The 25,030-nt window shown below is 43.4% G+C and overlaps 2 protein-coding genes across 2 annotated transcripts in view; one reads left to right on the top strand and one right to left on the bottom strand.

Annotated features, from left to right (window-relative positions):
- The first annotated feature begins 225 nt into the window (after nucleotides 1-225).
- HSD3B1 (hydroxy-delta-5-steroid dehydrogenase, 3 beta- and steroid delta-isomerase 1) lies at nucleotides 226-9,157 on the top strand. Its single transcript, XM_061365358.1, has 4 exons — nucleotides 226-269; nucleotides 527-749; nucleotides 3,861-4,025; nucleotides 7,519-9,157. The coding sequence occupies exons 2-4, from the start codon at nucleotides 596-598 to the stop codon at nucleotides 8,331-8,333; spliced, it is 1,134 nt and encodes a 377-aa protein (XP_061221342.1). The 5' UTR covers nucleotides 226-269; nucleotides 527-595; the 3' UTR covers nucleotides 8,334-9,157.
- An 8,387-nt stretch (nucleotides 9,158-17,544) lies between these two features.
- The window catches only part of MAN1A2 (mannosidase alpha class 1A member 2), a 129,118-nt gene continuing 121,632 nt past the window's right edge, over nucleotides 17,545-25,030 (bottom strand). Inside the window, exons 12-13 of the mRNA XM_061365357.1 lie at nucleotides 24,040-24,155; nucleotides 17,545-20,300 (exon numbers count right to left, since the gene is read on the bottom strand). Of these exons, the coding sequence (XP_061221341.1) occupies nucleotides 20,168-20,300; nucleotides 24,040-24,155 (249 nt within the window). The 3' untranslated portion in view covers nucleotides 17,545-20,167. The remainder of the gene's footprint in view (nucleotides 20,301-24,039; nucleotides 24,156-25,030) is intronic.

Genomic DNA, 25,030 nt, shown 5'->3' with positions numbered 1-25,030 from the left:
ATTAACACTGTGTTACACAAGCAAGTCCAGATACAGGGAATTATCAGCATGAGGTTTACCCTCCAAGGATCCAGGCACACAAGACCTTGCTGCATCCTTCCTCTTTGAGAGGGGGAGGTGGAAACACCACGTTCGTTTGCAACGTGAGAGGGAGGGGAAGCAAAATGACCAAGGGGGTGCTCTGCGGTATATAAATACAGGCAAGTCTCCCCCAGAGGCTTTTGAGCTTTGGAGAGGTGGAACCAAGGGTTGAAGCAGACTTTGTTGGGGTTTGCTTGGCATTGAATTTGATTTGGGACATTTTCAGATTTGTTTCTTTAATTTGTAATAGTTTGTGAAGTTTTTTCTTTGCATGGAAAAGTGTATAGGCTACTTCTGAATAGGAAGAGCTAGCAAAAGTAAGCCATGCTTTAAGAATTGCTGTTTAATGCAGGCAGGAGAGCTTGTTTTCCAGCAGTCTCTCCTTTTGGTAACAGCCTTTGATCCGTAAAGACTCCAGGTTGATGTCGTGTGTTCATTTCCTCAGGCAGGAGGGGACCCGGCCGGTGGAAGCTCAAGACGCATCCAGTTTGCCTCTGAGGAGCAGCCCAGAGCCATGTCCCTGGCTGGGGTAAGCTGCCTGGTGACAGGAGCAGGAGGATTTCTTGGCCAGAGGATCGTGCGCTTGCTGCTGGAAGAAGAGGAGGCGCTGGCTGAGATCCGGCTGCTGGACAAAGCCTTTAGTGAGGAAGTGCTTGGGGAATTTGGAAGTAAGTCCCCTCCCTCCCTTAAGGGCTGTGTGTTGTGGGTGTATGTGCTGTTGTCTCATGTGGATTGCTTGGAAGCCTTTACCTCTCATCCAAACCAGTTGTTGCAGGTAGAGGTTTTATTTCAAGGAGGTCTTGCTTTATCCCTTCCTCTCGCACCAGCAAAGAAATCAGGCATAAAACATCTTTCAGAAACAGACATTTATAGATTGTTTGGTGCTTGAGCATTGAGTGTTTTTGCACTGCTAATCCAGTACTGCTCCAAAGGAGATGGAAAGTAGAGGAGAAGGAATATGGGTCCTGTTCCCAGGACTTTTGCTGAGAGAGATTTCCTGCTCTGGGAATCTTCCTCCTGGCTTTTCGCTCAGTTTCAGACATTCATTTGCCTTTATCACCGTATTCAAAACAGAAAAGCAGAGTAGCAGCAGAGCAGCCAGTAGCTTACTTAGGCCAAAGAAGTCAATAAATTGCTTTACCCTTTACAAATGAAAATAGGATGCAATTTGTAATTTTCTGCTATGAATACACAAAGTAGAGCATTTGAATGAACCATCCAGTTAACCAGGGAGGTGAAGGTCTCTCATGAGGAGTGCCTTTCCCCACCATCTACCCCATGGCTGTTAGGACCTCTATAAAACAGTGCTAAGAAACTTAAGCTAAGTCCCACAAGCCATTGCTGTTTGCTTGAACTTTAACCAACACATGGAAAAGAGAAAGACAGTTCAGGGCAAATAGTCTGACTGGGTCAGACACTGCTCACAACAGGCCACTGAATCTTACTGAATAATCATTGCATTTCCAAGCAGAAACTATCCCACAGAAAGCAGGGAGCATTCCTTACAGCTCAGAGGGCACAGAAACCATTGCTGAAGCAGAAGCAGCTTTCCCAGTGGGTACTTTCTCATAATGACTGTAGGCAGCAATGGAAACCTGACTTGAATTCATTTTGTATCTCCCCTACACATATGCTTGTTCTGATCCCTGTCTAGGCAACGGTTTGTGCAGATGGAAATCAAGTTTCTCCCTGCTGCTCATCTCAGTCTGAAACCACTGTATGTCCATCATTTCTTCTTCCCTCCCCCTGCTTCCAAGATCACCTGCAGCTTTCCTCTTCCCCAGAGCAAAACAAGATCAATCTGTTGATTCCTGACAACGAGCTGATGCTGGTAAAGTGAACCAGGCCCATACTGTACTTAGCATGACAACTTGTGCTGGCTAAAGTGGAATGGAGGAGCAGCTTTCCTACCTCATATCACACACAACTTAAATTGAAAGCTCAAACAAGGCACAAAGCAGCTAGACAGCAGATTTATAGTGACTGATACCAACTATGCCTCTAATGAGCTTTAAAAGGGATGTATCTCCTTTAAATTTTTCCTGAAAGCTTTGATCTGCATGTACAGAAACCCCATTTTTCTAACTCCTGCCCAGGCACAGTGGCCACTCTGAAGGGGCCACATGCGAGCATTTACATTGTGAACTATGTATGTCAGTCCTTTGGATTATTGCAACCTGCAAAGCATTACTCGTGGAGAACATCAGCCTAAGGGCTGTACAAAGATTAATGTTTATTAGAGTAAATCTAACTGCCAGGTGCTTAACAAAAAGCCTATCCCCATAATGTGACTCTTTTGCATCCATGCAAGTAGAGGTCAGTGTAAAGCTTCTGGAAACAGAGCCCTAGGAAATGAATGCACTCTGTAAAATGAAAGAGCATAAGAGAGCGTGTGGCAGTGACTGGGTGACCGTGCTGGGCAGTAAATCTAGATTTAGGAACAGTTTTGTAAATGTTTCACAGATTTTACGTATCAGACCAACTGTGATGAGAAAAAAGGACCCTTGAGCCTATTGCCTCAGAATAATTGTTAAATTAACACAGGATTACATTCTAGCATGCTACAGAGATCATGGGATAAAACCATTGAAAAAGCTACTCCGCTCAGTTCCAGATCCCAGCAGCTGTCTCTCTTCTCCATTAAAGACACGGGATGAAATCCTGCCTGCTCTGGAGCTGGTGACACAGCGCTAGGATGATTTCAGTCAGGGCTGAGGCTAAAAGCTGCATAAATGAATCAGGTTCTACAACGGACATTTGATTGTGCTGCGAGAAGACAGAGGACGCTGCTTTGCTGCAGCCGCTTCCTCACTCATGCCTGGGGAGCCCTCCAGTGCAGCACAGCAGGGGCTGGCCAGAGGGCTTGCTCTAATGGCACCACCTCCTGTAGGACATGATGGGGAAGTCCTCAGCCAGGCCAGGAGAGCAGCATCGCCCCAGCAGGTCATCCTCTGCTGCCTCAGTGTTGTCAATGCAGTTCGGGGCTGTATTAAAGGATGCTTCTGCACAGCAAAACTTGCAGAAGGGATGGCTCTGAGACCTAGAGCTCCACCAGGATCACACACACTGGGTCCTGGAAGGGCTTCAAAAGCAGGAGTTAAAGCCAGCCAGGGTTGGAGTAGCTCAGGAGAACAGCCTTGGGAGTTCAGGTTTGGACCAGAAAGATGTGCATGCTAAACATGACCCCCAGCACAGACACCAAAATGAAGCCAGAGCTGGATTTAGAAGAAGCACAGTAAATCCTGGCCAAGATACGTAAAAAAAGATATGTCAGAACTGAAAGTAATGTATTAAAGGAGCTGAAATATGGGCAAGGTCAAGGCGCAGAAAATAGGTGTGAACACAGCTCTGTGCACACATGCTGTAGGAGGAGAGAGATCATTCATCACCTTGAAGATAGGAGAATGCAGTGCCTGGCTGTTTGGTATATTTGGATTATCACTTCTATAAAGAGCTAGTGATCAGAACAGGCACAACTGAAGCTATCCCTGCTGGGAACTTTAGAACAGTCACACCTGAAGGAAGCTCCAGGCCCTTGATAGCAGTGGGAAAGGGTTTTATTTTAAACAACAACAAAAGAGAAAGAACCATGGTGAATATTGGCTCCAAAACTGTGGTAGGTAATTCAGCATAGACATCTAAAGCACTATAGTTAGCACTGCACAATATAGCCCTGGAAAATGCCTTCTGTTTTGCTAGCCTTAAAATATCCACTCCCTTCAGAGCTCTTCTGAGGATGCTTGCAAGGTCTTTTGCTTTGTTTTCTGCTGCCCTTGCAGAGTTCCATGGTAAGACTGAGGTGAAAATCCTGGAAGGGGACATCCGGGATGTGACATTCCTGCACCGTGCCTGTCAGGGCATCTCCCTTGTCATCCACACGGCTTCCATCATTGACACCTTGGGCCTCGTAGAGAAGCAGCTGCTCTGGGAAGTCAATGTGACAGGTAAGTGAGTGAAGCAGCTTTCCCAAACCCATGTCTACTGTGTCCTGATCATTATCTGATCAGGAAAGGGAGCACCCGGCCTGGTTTTCTGAGCCAGATTACCTGTGTACATCTTGCACACCAAACCTGTGAATGAAAAGCATGCCTTTGTGCAGCCCTATGGAGATACAGACCTCTCCACACCCAGTGTGCACTGGTCTTCCACTGCAGGATCATTTACTCTAGCAGCACTCACATATGCCCACCCTGACATCTGCACAGACTGCCTTCAGTGGGGATAGCCACAATACCATGCTTAGTGGACCTTTCTGGAAGCAGTTAGCCTTCTGAAGTCCCAGTGCATAGCCAAGAAACCAGTTCTTATTCTCCCTCCCCATGAAGCATCCTGCTGTACATTTGTCAGCTGCTACAAACACTGCAGGCTTTGGCTGCAATTACAGCAACCTTGTGTTGCTAACATCCCACCCCCTGTGGCTCTCTGCATCCTACCCTTTCTCTTCCTCACCTTTACTATTATGTCTGTGTGTGCATGAATGCAGTTCAGAGAAGCAGGTGCTCTCCCACCTTGATCTTATCATTAAATACCCCTCACCAAACTCAAAGCTGTGTGAGGAAGGGGTTTCAGTAACTCCTCGGCCGGTGATGGGACTTACCTTTCTACTAAGGAGCCCCTGTTCCTCATCAGCTCAGAAGAAGGGAGAAGCTTCTGTCTAGGCAATGTGGCATCAACTGCCAATAAATTTATATGTCCTAAAAGAACAACTTCACCTCACCCCCTGTGATCCCAAACCCCTCTGTGCCTTTCGATGAACTGGTGCTGCCTAACCTGCATGCACACTGGCCTCCCAGGCTGTACTGCTTCAGTTCCTTGGTGAAGACCTGAGGACAATGTTCTTACTTCTGTGAGTAGTTTTCCTGGTTCTTTATTCCTCTCTGCATTGATACAGGGCTTCTTCACAGAAAAATAAGGAACATACTCCTACAGCCACCACACAACAAATACTGGCTACACACTGGCATTCATAGCAAGAGAGTGTTCTTTGTAGTTGAGTTGTCTCTTAAACGCACCGTGAAAACAGCAGCTTGGCATTTTGGCTGTTTTCACCAGGCTGTACATTCAGCTTCCAGACACTTTCATTTCTGCTCAGTCAAAGCCTCAGACTGTCAGTCACCACAAATTAGAGCCCAGCAGGCAGCTTCTTAGCTCCCTGCCAGGAGGGAAGAGCAGAAAGGTGAGTTCCTGTAAACCTGTGCATTGGGTACTATGACAAATACATATACTGGGGTGGTAGTTCAGAAAGAAGACTTGTGCATGTCTTTCTTTATGAACATACTCCTGCTACTGTCTGGCTTTCATAGCAGGATGTGTTGCTTAAACCTGTTGGGGGAAACAAAAACCACAACCTAAACCTAGACAAATATTAAATTGTCCCTAAAGCAGAAAGCTCTCTAGCTCTGAGCTAGAGTCAGAGCTGTGTGAGTGTGCTCCATCATTTCTTTTGGCAGGTTTAGGCTTAAGCACAAAGTATCCAGGTTTGCATAAACTCTTCAGATCTCCCCAGATAGAGCGTACCTGTGGATGAAGTAAAGCCCACTAGGCCAGTGAGGGTTAGCTGATAACACTTGGTAGAACGAAAGCACACACCAGACCTGCTCCTAGAGCCAACTGACCCTAAGATCAGTCAGTAAACACTGCTGTCCCCTTCCCTCTTTGCCCCCATTTCCATTCTGATGTTCTTCTGGCTTTCTGACCAGCCAAGACACTACGTACTACATACACTTGCAGCAAAAATGTTTTGGTTCTCCTAGAAAACAGAACTTTTATAACACAGATGTGTCAAGAAATCAGCTGTCAATGTTCACAACCCAGAACAGAAGCAAACAAGCGCAACTCGTTGTGATGCAGGGCTTTCCCCTGCCTCACACACCACACACATGTGAGGCCTCAGGGCAAAAATAGCTTTGTAGAAGGGGAGTGAATTTTTAGGTTGGAAGGGAATTAAGAAAATAATTGAATATAATCCAAATAAAAGTACCCTGTGTGAATCAGAACCTCAGGCAGAAGGGTTTCGCGTGCAAGCAACACTTGGAGCCCTGCTCCATGGCAGATTTACTTCATTATGTGTGAATATGTGGAAGATGCTCAAATTCCCATTACTGTAAGAACCTTTTCATTTTCCACATACAACTTTGGTCTGCAAATAAAGCACATTTTATTTGAGTGAATTTGACCTGGAACGGATAGCAACTGTCAAGATAATCTTATGTTTGCTTCATTTGATTTTATCTAGCCCTTCTGCACTTTATTACTTGCCCTCACATTTTAAACAGCATTGATGGCAAGAACTGAGCTATTAGTTTTTAAAATAATATATTTTATTAATTAATATTTCAGATGAGCCTGGCTTGTGTGTCACCTAAACATGGTTCCTTGCATGGTTCCTTCACATTTTATTCTTGGCTGTGTAATCTTTTTTTCAATTTGCCCTTCTTTGGTGTTTCTTAAACTTCTTTCTTTTTCTCTTTTGAGCTTAGAAAATGGAATTTTGGTGCCCTGACAGTATTCAGTTCAATAATTCTTTGCATTTTTCATTCATTAATGGGTCCATGTTTTGCTGACAATATTCCTTGGTCCTCTGAACCTCTTTTATTCATTATATTCTCTTTAGCAACGCTAGCCTGCTCTGCATCGTTCTGCCTCGAGTTGTGACAGACTGAGCAGACTTGTTAGATCATTCCTATGCCTCACTGCTAGTGTTTGATTTTATCCCTTAGATATTAGGCCACGCCCTTGTGATATCACATCAGTCATTTGGGTTTAATGTTCCTTTGCCAAAGACTTTTTTTGTTCTCCTTTGTCTTTGCATCTTCTGTTCCCAAGTCACTGGCCCTTTCACACGTAATTTCTCTTGTTACACCATGCACAACAAATGAGGCAACTTGTGCCTCAAAGCTCAGAAGTAGAAGAGTCTACTTGCAATTAAACGAGCACACACTTATTCAAGTATTTTTATCCCCTTGAATGTGCTTTCCTAGCTTAACATTCTTGGCTATTTGAAAGACCCTGAACTTGCCCGTTTACCTCTACTCCCCTTGATGAAAGCATTGTGGTAGGATTTTAAAAGTAAGAAATCTTGTACTACTGCAAATAAAAGCCAGAATATGCTGAAAAACAAGACATACGTACACAAGCATCAATTTGCTCACTGCACTTTGTGTTCTTTGATTGCATGGTGTTGTCCATTGTTCACAAGATCTCCCTCTTCAAGCTCTGCATTGAACCCGATTAAGTAGTGTATAGACTTGCACTGGGCAAAGTTCATTTTGGAGACTGAAGGTTCTCTGCCTTAAACCAAGTCAATCCAACCAATCTCCAGCTGCAGAAAGGGAAGATCTAGCCAAGCTCAGGACAGAGATGCAGTTTCTGACCTAACCGCCCCACTTTTTTCAGCTTGGGGGGCTCTAGACTGACTTGTAGGTTTTTCTTTTGAAGGTACACAGCTACTGCTGGAGGCATGTGTCCGCTGTAACATCCAGCACTTCATATATACTAGCACTATAGAAGTGACAGGCCCCAACTGCAAAGGTGACCCAATTTTCAATGGTGATGAAGATACAGCTTATGAGAGTGTGTCAAAATTTCCTTATGCTCAGAGTAAGAGACTGGCAGAAGATTCTGTGCTGCAAGCAGATGGCCAGGTGCTTAAAGGTGGTGGCACACTGATGACCTGTGCCCTGAGATCCATGTACATCTTTGGAGAAGGATGCCCATTTCTTCTAGGTCATCTGGATAAGTGTCTGTTGAACAGAAATGTCTACCTGCGCTTCTCCAGGAAGGAGGCTCTGGTGAACCCCGTGTATGTGGGAAACATTGCCTGGGCCCATGTGCAGGCAGCCAAAGCCCTGCAAGACCCGCAGAAAGCCAAGCACATCAGGGGGCGGTTCTACTACATCTCGGATGACACTCCTCATATGAGCTATGCAGATCTGAATTACGAGCTTACCAAGGACCTAGGGTTTGGGATTGAGCCCCAGCTCCCCATGCCTCTGACAATGCTGTATTACTTCTCTCTGCTGCTGGAGATCGTGAGCTTCTTGCTTCGGCCCTTTGTCAGATACATCCCCTCCACCAACCGTCACCTGGTCACTCTACTGAACACCCCATTCACCTTCTCTTACGGAAAAGCACGGAATGATTTTGGCTATGTGCCCCGCTACACGTGGGAAGAGGCAAAGCAGAGCACTGGTCAGTGGATTGCTTCAATGGTCCCACAGAGAAGGCTGTACTTGAAAAGCAAGGCTGCCTAAGTCTTAGGAGGAGCTGAGACCTGGCTAAACACGTAGGGCCTTGAGCCAGAGGAGAGCTGGGTGAACAGCAGCAGCAGCAGAAGATAACTCAAAGTGTTTAAATGGAGACTTTGTGTATCAGCCCCTTCATCCCCCCTTCCCAACCCATGGCAAATAGAAGTGCATCTTTCATTTGTTTGTTGAGTACAGGCTGACCAGGGTGACTTTACTGCACAGGCTGTATCCATTCCAACATCTTGTGCAGCACAAAGACATTGCTTTGGTACAACCCCACACAATCCACGGTGTGAACACATCAGCCCTTTTCACTCCATGCCACCTTCAAGGCTTTTGTAAAGCACTATTTACCCTAGAACTATGACTACACTTTACAAATATATACTACTTAGCTATACCCTGTGCACTCACCTCTTGCCAGCCTTACCAAACACAGAGTAGGTAGAAGACACCTGATTGCAAAAGCTGTTGCAAATCTTGCTCACTTTTTCAAGAGCGTTGTCTGATTTCATGTGCCATTCACCTGACAGTCAAACTTGAGAGCAAATCTGGGCCCCGTAAGCATTGCGAGGCCTAAAGCACAAAGTAAATGAGACATAGGTTTAGTTAGTATGGTGTATGGAAAGAGAGAAGGGCAAGATTTTGTCAGATGAGAGCTTCCTCATCCATTCTCATTTTCCTAGTTACCAATTCCAATATTGCAACAGATCTGGCTGCCCAGAAGAACAACGGCTTCAACAAGATGAAGAGGAGAAAAGTACTGCAGGACAACACCTTGGTTTCTGAAGGGTTTCGACTGCAGAGTCATGGCACTTGTGAGCTCTGAACTAAGAAAGATGGGAATTTCTCTGTTCTGTTCAGGATGGTGTCACAGGAACGTTTTATCTGACTCAGTACTAATGTAAATAAATCACATTTCAAGAGATGTTGGCAGCTTAAAGTCTGTATTCAATTATTCAATGCTCTGGACATTAGATACTCCCAGTGCAAAATACCATTTTCTTTACTAACATGTTGGGTGAAGTATGTGAGATGTGAAGCAGAAGAACACCAGCCACCAGGACTTGTGCTCATACTTTGGGGAGCCAGGATTAAGTTTTCCAGGCTCCCACTGATGGCTGTGGAAACACTTAGCAAACTAATACTTTGAATGCCATCCTTTCACAGATAACCATGTCAACATCTCTACCCTGCTCCCCCGAGCAAACAGTATGCTGAACACCTTCATCAGAGTTCCTCCTTTATTAGTGAGCACACAAATCTATCCCATCCTGAAGGAGACCCATCCCCAGCCCCTTTGCTCTCTGCCTTCACACCACCAGAAGTCAAATCCCCAGGGTTTAGCCCCCTTGCACTAACCCTATACCCTACTGCCCTCTGATGGGAGCTCTCTTCCTCTCCTGCTCCCTCCATCAGTGCTTTTCCTCTCCCTTCATGTTCTTATTCTGTTTAGACCTCCCTGGTGATAAATCTGTTTATCTACAGCCCCTCTGTTCATGTCTTCTTCCCTTGAGCCTCACCATTCACATTCTTTCCCCTTCCAGTCCCCTACATTGTTGGCTTTTTCTCACCAAATGGCTCCTTTCCATTCCCCTCTGTACATACTCAGTTCCCCTTGGGTTCCTTCCATTTCTGTGTCCATTTCCAGCCCCATCTGGGGCCCTTTGAAGTCTTTGTCCCTCCAGTTACCACCATTCATACTCCACTCCCTTCCCGTTTCCTGCTTTCACTCTGTTCTCAGGAAGAAGGCTCTGAGCAGGCCATAAGCCTCCAAAAGATTCCCAAGTATGTAAAATCCATAGACCTCGGAGTGCTGCTCATAAAGCTATTGATCAGCTCCATATACTTACATATACACCGTTATCTCCATTGCCTCCAGGGTGGAATAAGGGTCTTTCTCTTTTGTGTGAGACAAAATACTGCGGGAGGAGGTTATCAAACCCTGCTTAGAAAAGTACAAAGAAGGTGTTTAACACAGTAACACCCACTGTTTTCTAGGCTAGTGATATTTTATTCTACAGTCCAGTGTAATGATGGGTGCAGCCATGGCTGCTCTGTCGCTGAAGTAGGAGTAGTAGAAAGGACAATTCGGGCACATGGAAATAGAGCAGGAAAGGAGTGGAGAGAACAAGAGAAGAAGAGCGGCTATTTAATAGGGGAAGGCACTTAATACATCAGAGAGCTGGCATATTACAACACGAACCAGAAAACTGGGACATCTTTGCCCAGGTTTAACAGAGCTGCTAAAATACCTACATACGCTGCCAGAGCAAATATAAAACAACATTTCTTCTGCAGTTCAGTGACTCATTTCATGAATACAGGCTCCCACTGCCAGAGCTTACTTTATCATTTCTGCCTTCTCAGTAGGACAGTGGGACATCTTCATCTCTCCAAGGGCCATGCCCCCAACAGTCAAATTTCTAAGTACTGAATTCCTCTTTTGCTGAACTTCCTCCCTATTTCTTGCTACCACATCCCTTCCTTCAGTCTCCAGGACAAGCTATTCCTGCTTACAGGAAGTTTATTCCCACTGGAATGGGAATCTGGTCAGAGTAAGATCTGAGCCTAGTGCTTACTCCTCGGAGGCATCCTTTGCTTGGAAAGGCAGGAGTTTATGCTCAGCTTGGCGGTAGGAGTGATGCTTGTTTCGCGCAGTTTAGCTCTGCTGGTGCTGTCGGTCTATGCCTCTTACTACCACAAGATGGTATCTTTAAGGGATAGTTTCCCCTCACTCGCGCTGCGAAGCTCAATTTAATATTCTGGCTGCTGAGCTTCTGTGTTCACAGAACCTGCACTTTTATCACAGATAACACAGTGCAAGCTTGCTGCGGCATGCTGCCTGCTACTGAGTACAGTAGATTCCGGCAAACAGAGCCAAAGGATTAAGACTGATATATCATGTCCAGCATCCATGCAAGTGTTTATCCTCCCTCCGCTCCTGCTAACGATCTTGGGTGCTTTGCAACCCCACTTACAAATCAAAATTTCACAGTGTGGCTTGAAACAGATGCTTGATGTGATGGGTCTATTTCAAGAAAAGATCTCTTGTTCTTCCTCTAAAGATTGCTCAAGTGGGAGTGATGCTGTGTGTAGCTGTGATGCTAAGTTGTCCTTCCCTTGTCCCTCCAGCACTCCTGCAGCAAGTGGTGGAAGAGCTATAAGTGATGAAGATCACTTGTATGACTCCCATTCATTATTCACTTTGGAGTGGAAAAATAAACCTACCTGTATAAAGACCAGTGCGATAACCCTACAATAATTGTGGGGCTCACATTTACATCACAGCACATTGTACTGGGACATCACATTATTCAGTGTTGTGGTTTGTAGTTGGTTGCTGCAAGCCATCTCACTGAAAACAGGATGTTGCCAATTGCATTGGGAGCAGAGCAGTAAATAGGAGAAATTGCCTGCTCTGTCTGGAGAATGAAAATCTGTGTCTGTGTCAGATTGAAGTTAAAAAACATTTGCTTTCCAAACAGCAAGTTGGCCTTTCTTTAGTATCTGTATCTGTGCTCAGGGCAAGCTTAATGCAGCAGTGCCCACCCTTGATCATTTCCTGAGGCTGGAGACTCTACCAGAGATGTGACAACTTTTCCTTTTCCTTTTCCTTTTCTTCCTAGAAGTGTTTCTCATCATTCTGAAAGAAAAGGGAAGGGAAGAACTCAGAAATATTAAACTATGAGTGACCCAAAGGCTGAAGGTAAAAAACCCAAAACAACTGAAGACATGGAAAAAGATCCTCAAAGGTGTTATCTAGAAGCACTCTCAGGATTCTTGCAGCCTGACTCAGTGTTTGAAAAACAGGTGCTGTCAAGCAGCCAAAAACTCAACTACAGCCTTTCCTCATCAGGAACCAGTTGCAATCCCACAGTATCCACAGAAGTTACCGAGCCCTCCCATGAGGTGTGTTTGCCCCCAACCAGGAATAAGTCTCCTCACGGTCACAGTTCATGTCCCACATCACAAACTTGCCACTGTCCTTTGCGTTGATCAGTTCAGAACATGATGCTGTGTCCCCTGCACTTGGCTGGGTCTGCTGAACCTTGCTGGTTACTGAACCAGGGCACTGGGCACATCCTGGTCAGACAGCTGCAGTAGGTGTTACACACACAGAGGAGGTTCAGGATTTGGGAGGCAGATGATGAGAGTCTGACATTTGAACCTCATATTCTCCATTTTGGAAGTCAGTCTGACACCATGACTGAAAACAAATCGTACCTTTCAAATTTGGGGCAGACTAGCCTGGATATGTGTCTTGAACACATCAGTTAACAGAGAGGTGAGCAAGGTGGTACCAGCACTGGAGTACAGCCGTACCAGTGGCCTTTTACTGACAGCTCAAGCTGGCAAAGAAGTTTCTACTGCAGGCATAAAATATGGATGTGGGCAGAGCATTTTTCTGATGCAGCTGACAAGCATCTGGCACTGAACATAACCTGCTCAGAGGGAACATCTCCAGGGCTATGCACCATGCTCTGCAAAGGAGTTGATGTTTTCCTCATAGACTTCTGCTTTATTAAGAAATAGCAGCAGCAGGAACTGGAGGAAATCAGAGGTAATACACAGAAAGGTTTACTTAGACTGCACACCTGGAAAAGCAGCATCTGTGTATTATTAAAGCTAATAAAGAAATCGATGGAACAATGTCTCCTGAATGTGGCAGTAAATTTTCCCCTGTTGTCACTGAACTCATCGAAGTCTGCTTCAGAGGAAAGCCATTAATCCACAAGCTGATGACTGGCGGCTATGCAAAGATTTGTGGGAGTTTTTTTCCTGGGGGAAATTTCCACTTCAATTGAAATATACCTAAACAGAGCCTGAAAAGCTAACTTTGCTGTGCCAGAAGTTGGATTACAGCGTCTGAGGTTACAGAAGCTTGGCATAAGTCTTTAGCAGACTATAGCATCAGTTTGATAGGAATGGTTGCTCAAGTAACACTGGTTCTAAGATTTGATCATACTTACACCAATGATGTATGGGTTCTTTGAAATGACTTGCTTGGCTAAAGTTTAAACATTTATAACTGTGTCAATACAGATTTAACAGGACACTTGCAAAAAATCCCAGTGACCTGCCAAGGAAATCCCTTGATGTAAACATAAATGAGCGTAGAAATAACTCACAAAGCACCTCAAGTAATAACGGGATATGTACCCAAACAAAGGACAAGATGAGCCGTATGCAAGTATGGGCAAAATAGAATGTAAGAGCATGAAACAGATGGCATCTTTGTCTCTGAGGGTACTGATGATCTTTACTTTGCTGTGCAAGAATCATTGCACAAAGGACTATTTGTGGTCTGTACCACTCTTCTATTTTAGCATCATATTCTCATTTCTTGTTCAATAACAAATCTTCAGATAAAAGAGACTGGGGTCGTATGTTGTTAGCACTGTGTTTCAACACACTGCAATCTCTTTCTGATTCAGCCGCAGCAAGTCTGGTGGTGGAAGTTCATCAGATAACCACATTAAAAAACTTCAGAGCAAGTATTTTGGTGATTTTCTATTCATTTACATTCTATTCTACTCAACCAGCATAGCAAACGTGAACCAATTACTCCCATCCATGTAGATAAGAAAGGGTTTCCTTTTTCTGATCCAATGGCATTTTACACTTGACCTGTCCTAGAAAGAGGTAACAGCACAAAGGAAAGGGATTTTGTAAATGTGGGTCAGGAAGGGACCTCCTGTATCTTTGATTGAGGTACCTGAAAATGTAGGCAAGCACACAACCTCATCCACATGTGAACCGGTACCAACAGCGGAATGTTCCCTTTCCAAAGCCCACAGAATGCCTATGGCTTTGCAAGGACAGAAGCCAACTCCCAGAGCTACGAGATGAAAGCTAAAAATAGCCCATTAAGGATTAATTTTAGGATTTTAAAATAAAGCTAATTAACATGCAGAGGAAAGGCGCATGGTCTCCAGGAAGGAGCACACACAGAGTATATGAGGGAAGGAAGGGGGGAGGGTGCCATGCAGGCAGAGCAGCAAAGGAGAAGTAAGAGGATATTTGAGGATATTTGCTATGTATCCTTGGATAAAGGACATGCAAAATAGGTGTGTTTCAGAAAAGACAGAAGTAGAGGGATGAAGCACTTAACTTGAAGAGGCAAAGATAATGCAGTGCAACCACAAAGGATCCCATCCGAAGAGCAGTGAGGATAGCCTTCGGCACTGGCCAAAATGTTCTACAGAAGGAGAGAGAGCTTGGTAGTACTAGACCAGGAGGCAAGGCTTTGTGTGTCAGTGCTCAGAGGCTGAAACAGAATGCCATGGATAGACACAGCAAACATGCTTTGCTACAAGAAGTGAATTTCGGTGAGGTGGCTTAAGGGTTGAGCACACCACGGGAAGTTCAGTGGATGCAAAAAACACTGCATTGCCAATGGCACTGTGGTAGGACATTGGGTGCATCATGAACACGCAGTGGTTGTGTAGAAAGCTGAAGGCATAACTGGATCTGGAGATGGATGACACACCAGGAGGGCAGGCATATACCTTGTGTTATGTGCTGCACTGAATTACAGCACTTCATAAGCAATTTTCTCTTATGAAGTAATTCTGAAGGAGCTCATGCATCCTGAGGCAGAAGCACCCTGGGAAGTCTGAGCATCACCAAAAGGGTGATAGATGAGGCCCTTAGTGGCATGGGATAGTGGTGGACTTGGCAGTGCTGGGGAACAGTTGGACTTGATGATCTTAAAGGTCTTTTCCAACCAAGATGATTCTTTGATCAGATACAAAGCACCAAAACAGGACAGGATGACAGTCGTGGCACGCCATGGAAACAAAGCACTGCATATGAGCAGTATGGCTGATGTCAGGCAGTAAGCATTATCTACAGCTAATGCGAATCAAAAAGCGAATCAGGTTATTCACTTGCTGCACTGCAAAATGGAGAGCTATATCAGCAAAAGGTGCAAGGGGGAAAATAGGCTCATGCAAAGTCATTTCCTCACAGCAATTTCCCTGTGAACAGCATTAAACAACCACAAACTTCTTCCTTCTTGCAGAAGGCAGAGGAATGGATGGGCAGAATTAATTGCCCAATTCACCACTGGGCTACTCAATAGCAAGAAAAGCTGGGGGTTTAACCAGGTGTCTTATGAGAATTAAGTTCATTTAATAACATCTTTTCTGCCTGCCCCATTTAGAATCTTTGAACTTTTTAGCCACTTCCACACAAACGTAACAGAAGGGTAGATCTGTTTGTGGGAATTGGTGGCTTTCATAACAGCATATAGAAAGAACCTCAACTTGCTATTGAGAGGAATCTGAGCAGTACAGCAACCCGTTCAAAGCAAGCCAGGTACATGGGTTTAATTTTGCAACAGGGAGACCTGATACGTGTTTGACGAAGTCCCTAGGAGAGCTACAGGGGAAAGAAAAGTTGCAGCACCATCAAGCCTGTGAAATCAGGTCAACTTCACAGCCCAGTGCTGCAGGAAGTTGCTATTGGAGGCAAAGGACAAAAATGGCACCTTTTTCACTTAAAGACATTCTTTATTCAATCTTTTTTATATACAATATTATTTTTAATCTGTAAAAAGTACATATGCAGGATTCCAGGTCAGAGGCAGAAGGTTTCCACATCAGAAGGCAGACTTTTGCCCTTTCATTATTTTGGAGGAAAAATAATCTGTCCATTTTAGACAAAGCAAGAATAAAGGCAGAATTCAAATCCAACCTCCACCAAGCAATTAGGATTAAAGGCAACAATTCACCATAACAAGTCAGGCTGTCTCCTTTGACTGTGATGGTTCCCAACTTCCCTGGGCAATTCCAGAGCAGTCTGTTAGAAGGGACTGACAGCCAAAGCAGCTAGTGCTTATCATCTCTACTACAGCTGTATGCACATAGGTTATGCAAAAGAGCTTGGGTTTCCTCTTTGGATGGCAACTTACACTCTTGAGTCAGAAGACTGTTTCTCAACATACAAGGAGTGGAAAAGGGATGTCTTATCAGGGTGAACAGATCTCCAAACTACAGTGTGGATCAAGAGCTCACTCTCATATTGCTCTGGTAACAAGAAGCCTGTTTCTTATTTGTCCCCTTAAAAACATGAACAAAAGCCCAGCAGGGCTTTGCTTACATGTGAATTAGCATAGGGTAGACCATTGGTAGACCATTAACCTTAAAGGATGGTATTACAGGGAGTTTGTAGTCTTGCTTTTCAGAACTCAGACACTCCACATTCAAATCTTGTAAAACACTGGGTAGGAATACGTCAGTGACTGGGAGGTAGAAGACAGCAATCCACAGATTTGTATTAGGGAGATAAAGAAGCCTCAAAGCTGTGCCTGGCACAGGGAACTACCATTTTTTCCCTTTATTCCAGGGTACTTAATAATTTTCATACTTTTCTTAAACATTCCATTTTTAAGGACTACATTGTGCAGCAAAATGAACACCCCACATATTCAGGGGTTTTTGTTTTGCTAAGAGGACAAAGCTAAGAAGCTGACTTCTTGACTGCAGGACACAGCTCCAGGGTGGTCAGTGGAAGCTGCAGAAATCTGGCTTTGAGAACTCAAGCTCAAGTCTTAGGAAAAAGTTTACTGCAGATCCTGACAACAGTCAAGCTTAAGGCTTGGATTAGGAAAAGAACTGAACGTCCTTGTTTTGACTGCATGCAAACAGGAAATAGACAATTCTGGGATTTCCAGGCTCTTGCCCAAATCCAGTGTGCCAAAACCGTACATTATTTTCTGTTCTTTATTTCATCCTGTAAGGGGAGAGAGTATTGTAGAAATTGGTAAAATGGGACAGCTCTCTAAAGAAAAGGAGGATTGTTTTGTTAGAGAATACAGTGCAAGACTTGGAAACAACTAGGACTAAAAAGTCATTTTGTGCTTAAATTTACACTCTATCTTCAAGAAAGATAGCAGCAACAGAATGAAATGGCAATATTCTACTGTACCTTCTGTACCCAGAGGGGAAACAGTCTGAGCTTTGGATTGTAACACCATTCTGCGCATCAGAACCTACTTCTCTGTGAAGGACTCAGGACAAGGACACAGTAGAGGTTTCAATATCCACAGTGCTTGGTTATTATGCACACAACTTGCCCAGAACCCTTTACCTCCAAACTCAGCTTACTCTAGGGAAATCTCAGGATGAGATTCGTGAATGACACAGTAATTAGTCCTTAAATTCATTATTTTTGATAGACTTGTGTTTTAAAAAGTGGCAGACATTGTCACAAAAAGTGATAGCCATCGGGGTAACCGGAAAATGGGAAAAAAGTGTTCTTTATTTGGTACCTGCTGCTCATCTACACAAAGAAGAAATAGCAGTGCTGTATGTCTGCTTTGAGAAAAATACCATTCCTGAACATGAAACAGCTTAGGTCCTCAATGCAAGCATTCTTGTGGCGATGAGTTAAACCCATTGGGATTCATGGAGGAACTAATTTGAAGGGCTACTCTTTAATTCACGACAGGGGCTAGAGGAGCAACAATAAGAAGTTTGCTGTTTCTGGGACTCCAGAATTCTGTCCTTGCCCTTCCCCTGAACAGACTGGCAGCCATTCTACATGTGTATTCATCAGGAGATGTATGAGAATGGATGTTACGGGATGGAAAGTGCTGCTTTTTTTTGTATTTATTTTTTTAAATGGAAGAATCTGCTTTTCCTCTTTCTCCTTTGTACCTGGAGAAGTTGAAGAGAACAATGAAATCAAGTGCAGTTTTAAACTAGTAATGGGAAAAAAACTCAATTTGAAAATACAACCTATCTGAACTTTGGGAAATGGAAAATGACCAGCTCTTCAGTAAGCCACTGAATACCAATTAGAAAAATAAGTTAATGTGGGACTGGTAAGAAGAATCCATTTATTAACTGACTTCTGATTTTAGATAAAAAATTACTTGATTCAGTATTATTTACTGTATCAATTACTTTCTTGGTTCTGCAATTATTTTTAAGCTACTGCTTCAACTTAGAATAACTAAGCGACTGGTATTAAGGTAAAAACACAGAGACTGGAGTTTTCTCCAAGCTCTGTGTCTTCCCCCTCTGAAAATAAAGAAACTGTCTGGAAAAAACCATCTGATAGCATTTTTTTCTTACATCATGATTTCTATGTCCAAGTTAGTGTCAGAGACGAGTGAAGGAAAATTTTATGGGGGACATTCTACTATAATGTACAGTCAGATATGATAGAAAAGCTTTTCTATATAAAACTTCATATAAAAACATCTTTTGAAGGGAAAAAAAGCACTCACTCCCTTTCTATCTGATGCTTTACTGCTGTAGCTCACTAAAGAGTTCTACCATTCACTTCAGTATGAAAACACAATCAAGATCTTTTAAAGACTCAACCTGTGCGCTAAATAGGAGGGAAAGGAGCACCTCACAGCTCCTTTTCAGCAAAGGGGTCAGTCACCATGGCAAAAGGATTTGAGAGCTATAAAGGGGAATAGAAAGAATAATTTGAGCTGTAAGGATCCTGGAAAAACAGCTAAAAGGAAAAAAAAGAGATAGAGATGTACCTGAAGAGACTAAAATTTCTTTTAGGAACTAAGTAAAGACTGAAGCAGACTCCATGTAAGTGATGCACAGCACAGCCCAGGAGCTCTTGGAAAAAAAAAACCCAAAACATGCAGGTAGCAGCATCTCATTTCTCATAAACTAATGGGAAAAGAGACTTTAGTTTCTTTTTCTACCCCTATGTCAGAGATGTTTCCTAAGAAGATCACACTGATTTGGCAGCAGTTTTCTAAATTAAATCAAAGGCAGCTTTGGGCTTCTGTCATACACAAACCTGCAAAGAAGGTTCTGTCAACAGTATCCAACTGAGGAAATTTAACTTTCAGGAAAAATCTAGATTGTTTATAAAAGTATAAACCAACAAACTCCTGCTGCTTGGCTCAAGGGGAGAGAACATTTTTAAGTACCATCTATTGTATCCACCTATAGAAATCATGAGAGACAGTTTTTCTCATTTTGTCATCTCTGTTTTTTTTAGCTAAAAGAACTAGGACTAATAGAAGAGTGTTTTTTTTCCATGTGACATGATTTCTGAGGAAGGGAAGCTCAGGTTCCTTCCTACCCCTGCAACTCGCTCCAGATTCTGACTGTAGCTTGCCAAATGAACAAAGCCCGTGTTGCTGACAGAGAGCTACAAAGCAAATGCCTACTAAATGGGGTTTTTTGGTTGCAAGCATACAACACAGATCTTTCAGCATTATTCTGAAAAGGGGAAAAGGAGGAGGCAATAGTTTTTATGGTTTAAAGTTTAGCTTGAATAGGTTAGTGGCCCTGAGAATGGCTGCCAGTCTGGACAAGCAGGTGCTCCTTAGGAAATTCAGAGAGGTACAGAAAGCAATTCAAATCCTGCTGCTGCTGGTGCAGGGATGTTGCTTTTGTTGTTGCTTTGTTCATGCCATCCTCAAACAAATAAAAAATAAAAAAGAAAAGGAAAATCTAGGTATTTGGAAGCCACCTGATCTGAAGAGGTGACTGGTGTGTGTTCCTTGTTTAGAACAGCAGCAGCAGCAAGTTTCTCTCCCTAGACGGGAGGGCCTCTTCTTCCTTACGCTGCTGTGCTCCTATTAAACAACAGATTCCATGTCTTGCTAAGGTTCGAAGCGCATGAAGTCTCTGTCCTGCAAATATCACACTAATGTGTTTTGGTCATGTATAAAACAGAACTTTTAACTTATCTATATGCTGAAGAGCTTCATTTCTCACGCTGGTACGTGCTTGACTCAGAGGTCTAGTTTTAGCAATCGTCTGTCTCCTCTCCTGCTTAAAAGTCTCAAGTGGTCCATGTAAACAAAACAGAGCTGAAAACAGTCTCTCTTTCTCTTCATAGAGCTGTTTTTATCGATATGTAGGGTTTCCTGATAGTGTGGTGTTGGCTAAATGTAAAACAGGCAGAGGATGAGCTTCCGTGTTAAAAACCCAGTTGTCTAATGGTAGAAGGTCATCATTGGAGAACAGCAGATACAAATACCTAGACATTAAGAGAGAAAGGGAAAACAGTGGGTGTTAAAGCAGAGCAATACATAAGCAGGGGTGACACAGCAGCTTCAGGCCCCACCAGTCAGCAGCTAAAGCTATAAACAAGTTACTTGCTTTCAGTCTTTGTATAGCACCTACACAACCTTCTTCTTTATAATGATCTGAAGAGTCATTTTCATCATGATCAAGCCCTTCAACGAAAAGTTGTTATAAAGGCAACATTTTAATCTTTCCAAGTAACTTGTTTTTCAAGACTCCTTTTGAAGGCTTGTAATGTAAAACAAACATCAAGGTATCAAGCAAAAGGATTTGGGGGACAGGGGAGCAGAGATTAAGTTGGCAAAAAAGTCTTCTTTATAGAGTAAACCCACCTGGAAATGATTTAATCCAAATCAAAGATTTCAAAGAAGCACAAGAGAAGCCAGGTATCTGACTTGTCAATGCCATGCTGGAAGATGGTTCAGCTTCTGGTGGGAGGAAATGGGCCAATATATTGTGCAGAGGGGATTCATAAACATTGTACATTATAAAGCAATGCAGAGTAAATGAAGCATGGAACAAGATTAAGGTTTCTAGACATACATGGATGAAGAGTATTTCTTGGTTCTTTTTTCTTAATACACCCTTTTGATGTGGCTGTGCTATACTTTGTAGAAGATATTGGTGGAAGAGATCTTTGTCAAGGCTTCCAAACTCAACTGCTAAAATTCAAACGACATTTATTTGTACTGTTACAGGAAACCTGACTGCAAGTGTAACATCATGGCTGCACAGGATTTCTCAGATCCTGCAGTAGCTTGCTCTCCTGCTGTCCAGAAAACAACAGGTCTTGCAGCATGTGACTAGGAAAGGGCATCATTCCCATTAGTGGGCTCTGTCACAGTCAGAATATGCACACATGTGGTTCTGCCTTCGTTCTGCTGGGGCTGCTCCTACTTTGCTCTCTCTCAGTCAGGGGCTCATAGCGTCTACTGTCTGCAGCCATGTGTCACTACTTGATCATTCTCCTGTGGCCTTTATTTACCAGTTGTATCTGCAGAACAACTCAGTGAGTGAAGCTGTACTTCTCTTTCTCTCTCTGCAGAACAACTCAGTAAGTGAAGCTGTACTTCTCCTTCCCTTCCTCCCCAGTTAACTGCTTAGAGATGAAAATTTCTAGTTGAGATGATTCAGTTTTGTCCTGCATGTCTAGTCTCATTCTCTACATTTTTCATGTCTTTAAAGCGTCATTCCTTTTCTTTCCTCCTTACTCCTACCTTGCTTTCTCCCTCTGTAGTTCTCCAAACTCTTTCTCGCCACAGCAGCAATGTTTCACCTTACTCAAATTCACCTTCGTAACTTGATTCACATTTTTCCTTTGAATAACTTAGCAACCTATTTCTACATCTTGCTCCTTCCCACTCAATAGCTACCTTCTTGCCACTCCTACTGGCCAAACTCCCATAATTTGCCCAGTATATGTGCTGAGCCAAAGTATCCAAGCAGCAACAGAGCATGTTTGGCAGAGGTATCGATTTTGAATTTCAGGGAAACACAGATGCAGAATTTACCACAGCAGAAAAGATCACTGTAGGCATTCCATAACACACATTTTATGCCCCCCTTCTGAGGGACATTTTCATTTTCCTTATGGCATTACACCCAATCCTTCTGCCTTTATTTTCATTGCCATCTGCGCTATCCTGACCTCATGTTCTCTATTTTATCCCAAGGTGATACCAGTTTCTGGTTTGGCTATGCCAATCGCATAAACATCAGGCATCTAACACCGAGCTCTTCGATAAAACTTTGTTTTGTTTCACAAATAGGAAGTGACCCAAACCAAAAGTCAATAAAAATTTCTGAGTTCTTTCCTAGAACTGTCTTCTTCTACAGTGATTTCACTGCAGTATATCTGAGTGATGCATCAGTGAACTTTCAGATACCCTTGTGATTATTTAAGATGCAGACAGGATTCTGGTGATACTTCAAAGGTCAGCCTTGTCACCACGAAGTCCCTTAGGAGCAGATTTCATTCTCCAATTTAGCTTTTATAGGCAGATCTATCACATCAGATCAGCTCCTGGGGAGGTATTGCTTCTCTGACTGGACCCATTTGAAACTGCTGCCTCTCTCTCTGGGAGTACAGCTTTTTGTCTCCAGAAAATGAAAGAGTAAGTGAAATAAAATTAGACAACAGAGGAAGCAGCAGTGGCTTCCTTTTTATAATGATAACATGGGGTAACAAAGGATTCTGACCATGGAGAGCAATTTGGTAAGGAGACAAGAACAGAATAGCCAGACTCCCCTTTACACAATGAACTCAGAGCCCCGTCTTGCCAGTGAAACATGTTGCGGTTGCCTGAAGCAGACACCCGTACTGCCACTTTCAGGACCTGCTTTCTCTCTGCTGCATTTTGAGCTCCCAATACCCAAAATCAATCTTCACATACAACAGCTTCAGCTAAAGCCTGAACATTTAAGATTGCCGATACTGTAAAGTCTGCATAGAAACCCTGTTTATTCTGCAAGCCTGCATGACATGCAAGACTGCCAAGTGGTTGCAACTGTTTCTTTGTCATACAACTGTGTCGTAAAGACAGAAAGGGCACCTCAATGCATCCCTGCTGCTGACAAAGTGGTGTATCATCCCTTCTACCACACATCGGCATAAAGCGGTGTAGATAGATGAGCAGAAGCAACAACTCCTAATAGCAGTTCTGGCTTCATTCACACTGCCAGCAGTGGCTTCTGGCTATGAATTTACCCAACTAAAACATTCTCCTAGGTGTTACACAGGAGTAAAAATAAAGGGTAGGGAATATAGCCCTCTCAGACACTTTTCTTCCAGAAGCAGTCCATTCACAAGGTTTCAGGAAGGTAATTCAGGAATCCTGGTAGATTTCAATGCCAGAACAATATAACTAAATTTACTGACGTAACTTAGGTATCAGGAAAATTGTCACACATTAGAAGGCACTGCTTTCCAGGCAAAACCCCAGAGTGATCACAACCATGTGACAAGAGTGCTCGTGATGGCTGGTTTGTGTCAGTGATGGAGGAGATGAGTACGCGCTAGCTCAGATTTAATAAAATCCCCCTAATATATGCCTATCTTTATGCTAGTTTTTTTATGCTGTATCATGTCTGTAAGTCAGAGGTTACGACAGCATTTCTTGTTATTAAATAGAAGCATGGTGGAAGACGAATGACTTTAAACATTTTTACCTTGAATCAAATATGCAGGAGTGTGTTAGCTTATGCAGGGTGGACTACAGATGCCCTACTGATTTGTCTAAAATGAAAAATATGCATGTAAGTATGTAAGAGATTATAAAATAAGCCTGAAACTCTTGCTTACACTAAAAAAGCATTCTAGAAAAATTATGGGACACAGTCATTCAAGGGCATGAAGGACTTCTGTTCTATGCATTTACTCCTTTCCAGTGACTCACAGAGGAGAAACATGTTCTACAATATCAGAGCTTAGCACATACTTGTATGTGACATGTCAAGTCAGTGTATCTGTCTTTAAAACTAAAGCTCTCCCAGTGTAAGTGTCTTGTTTGGGAAATTCCACTTGTATTTTCTGCTGGTAGAAGGGCTATCTGGGACCCTAAAGCTGGGAAGAAAAGAGAGCCCAATGCATAAACCACCCTGACAAGACAAGGGATTATTTGCTGAGCCACCCCATTCTTCTTGAATCATGTGGGTAGCTTTTAGAGTCAGAGGCAAGAGTGAAGAGAACTTACTTCAAAGTTTCAGCAAGGAAAAAACTCTGCTGTACATCATCATATGTAGGAGATGAGGAATAGACATCCTTGACACCAGAAAAGCCACCGCTGACTCGGCAATACTTGTCAATTGCCTGCAAAGAGGAAAGGAAAAGGAGAATTTAATTGTAGAGCAAAATCTGGAAACATGAAAGGCTTAGGCTCGATCATTAAAGGCTCCATCCACCAAATTCATGTCTCTCAGTTTAAAGACAAGGATGTTGTGCAGAACAGTCTCGAATGCTTTGCACAAGTCCAGGCTGACGACATCAGCTGCTTTGCCCCTAGCCGTCAGTTCTGTAGCCCCATCATAGAAGGCCACCAAACTGGTCAGGCAGCATTTCCCCTTAGTGAAGCCATGCTGGCTGTCACCAACCATACTGTACTCATCTTTACGGACTGCTGATCTCATCTTACAAACTTCTCTAGCTGCTGTTCTCTCCCCACATTTCCATCTCTTACATGTGCTCTTCTCCAGTTCCCCTTTATACAGTGGAAGCTCTAGTCAGCTTGTGTGCTGGGCTGCAGGAGAGCTCTTTAATCTTTAAAGCATCAAGCTTAACTCCATAAACATTCCACGCAGAAAGGGGCCAATGGATCCATGATTCACAAATCACCCAGCTAGTCAGCTGCAACACAGTACTGCAAAAAGCACAATGGAAGAGGAGGAGACTGGAAAGAAGGCGTTAGTAGCTCAGAGGACCCCTCGCCTACACTTTCGTTATTCCACTCACATGCACGACCTTACAGCACACAAGGATATCAGCCATTAAAACCAGCTCCAAAGAAACAACTCTGAAATGATTCACAGGTTATTTGTGCTTCCCTGCTGCTCTGGCAGTGCTTCCTCAGCAGACGCCAACTCTTTTAATAGATTCATGCAGGGACAGAAAAGGCACAGTGATGAAGGAAAATATTTGGTTCAGGATGTCTGTCATTACCAGCTACTGAACACAGCTACATGTGGTTC

Source organism: Neopsephotus bourkii, unplaced genomic scaffold (assembly GCF_033783945.1).
Source record: "Neopsephotus bourkii isolate Nb327-2 ecotype Australia unplaced genomic scaffold, CSIRO-AGI_Nbou_v1 NB_1287, whole genome shotgun sequence".
In the NCBI taxonomy this organism is placed as follows: domain Eukaryota; kingdom Metazoa; phylum Chordata; class Aves; order Psittaciformes; family Psittacidae; genus Neopsephotus; species Neopsephotus bourkii.
Note: the sequence above shows the minus strand (reverse complement) of the source record. Positions and strands in the feature narration are given on the sequence as shown.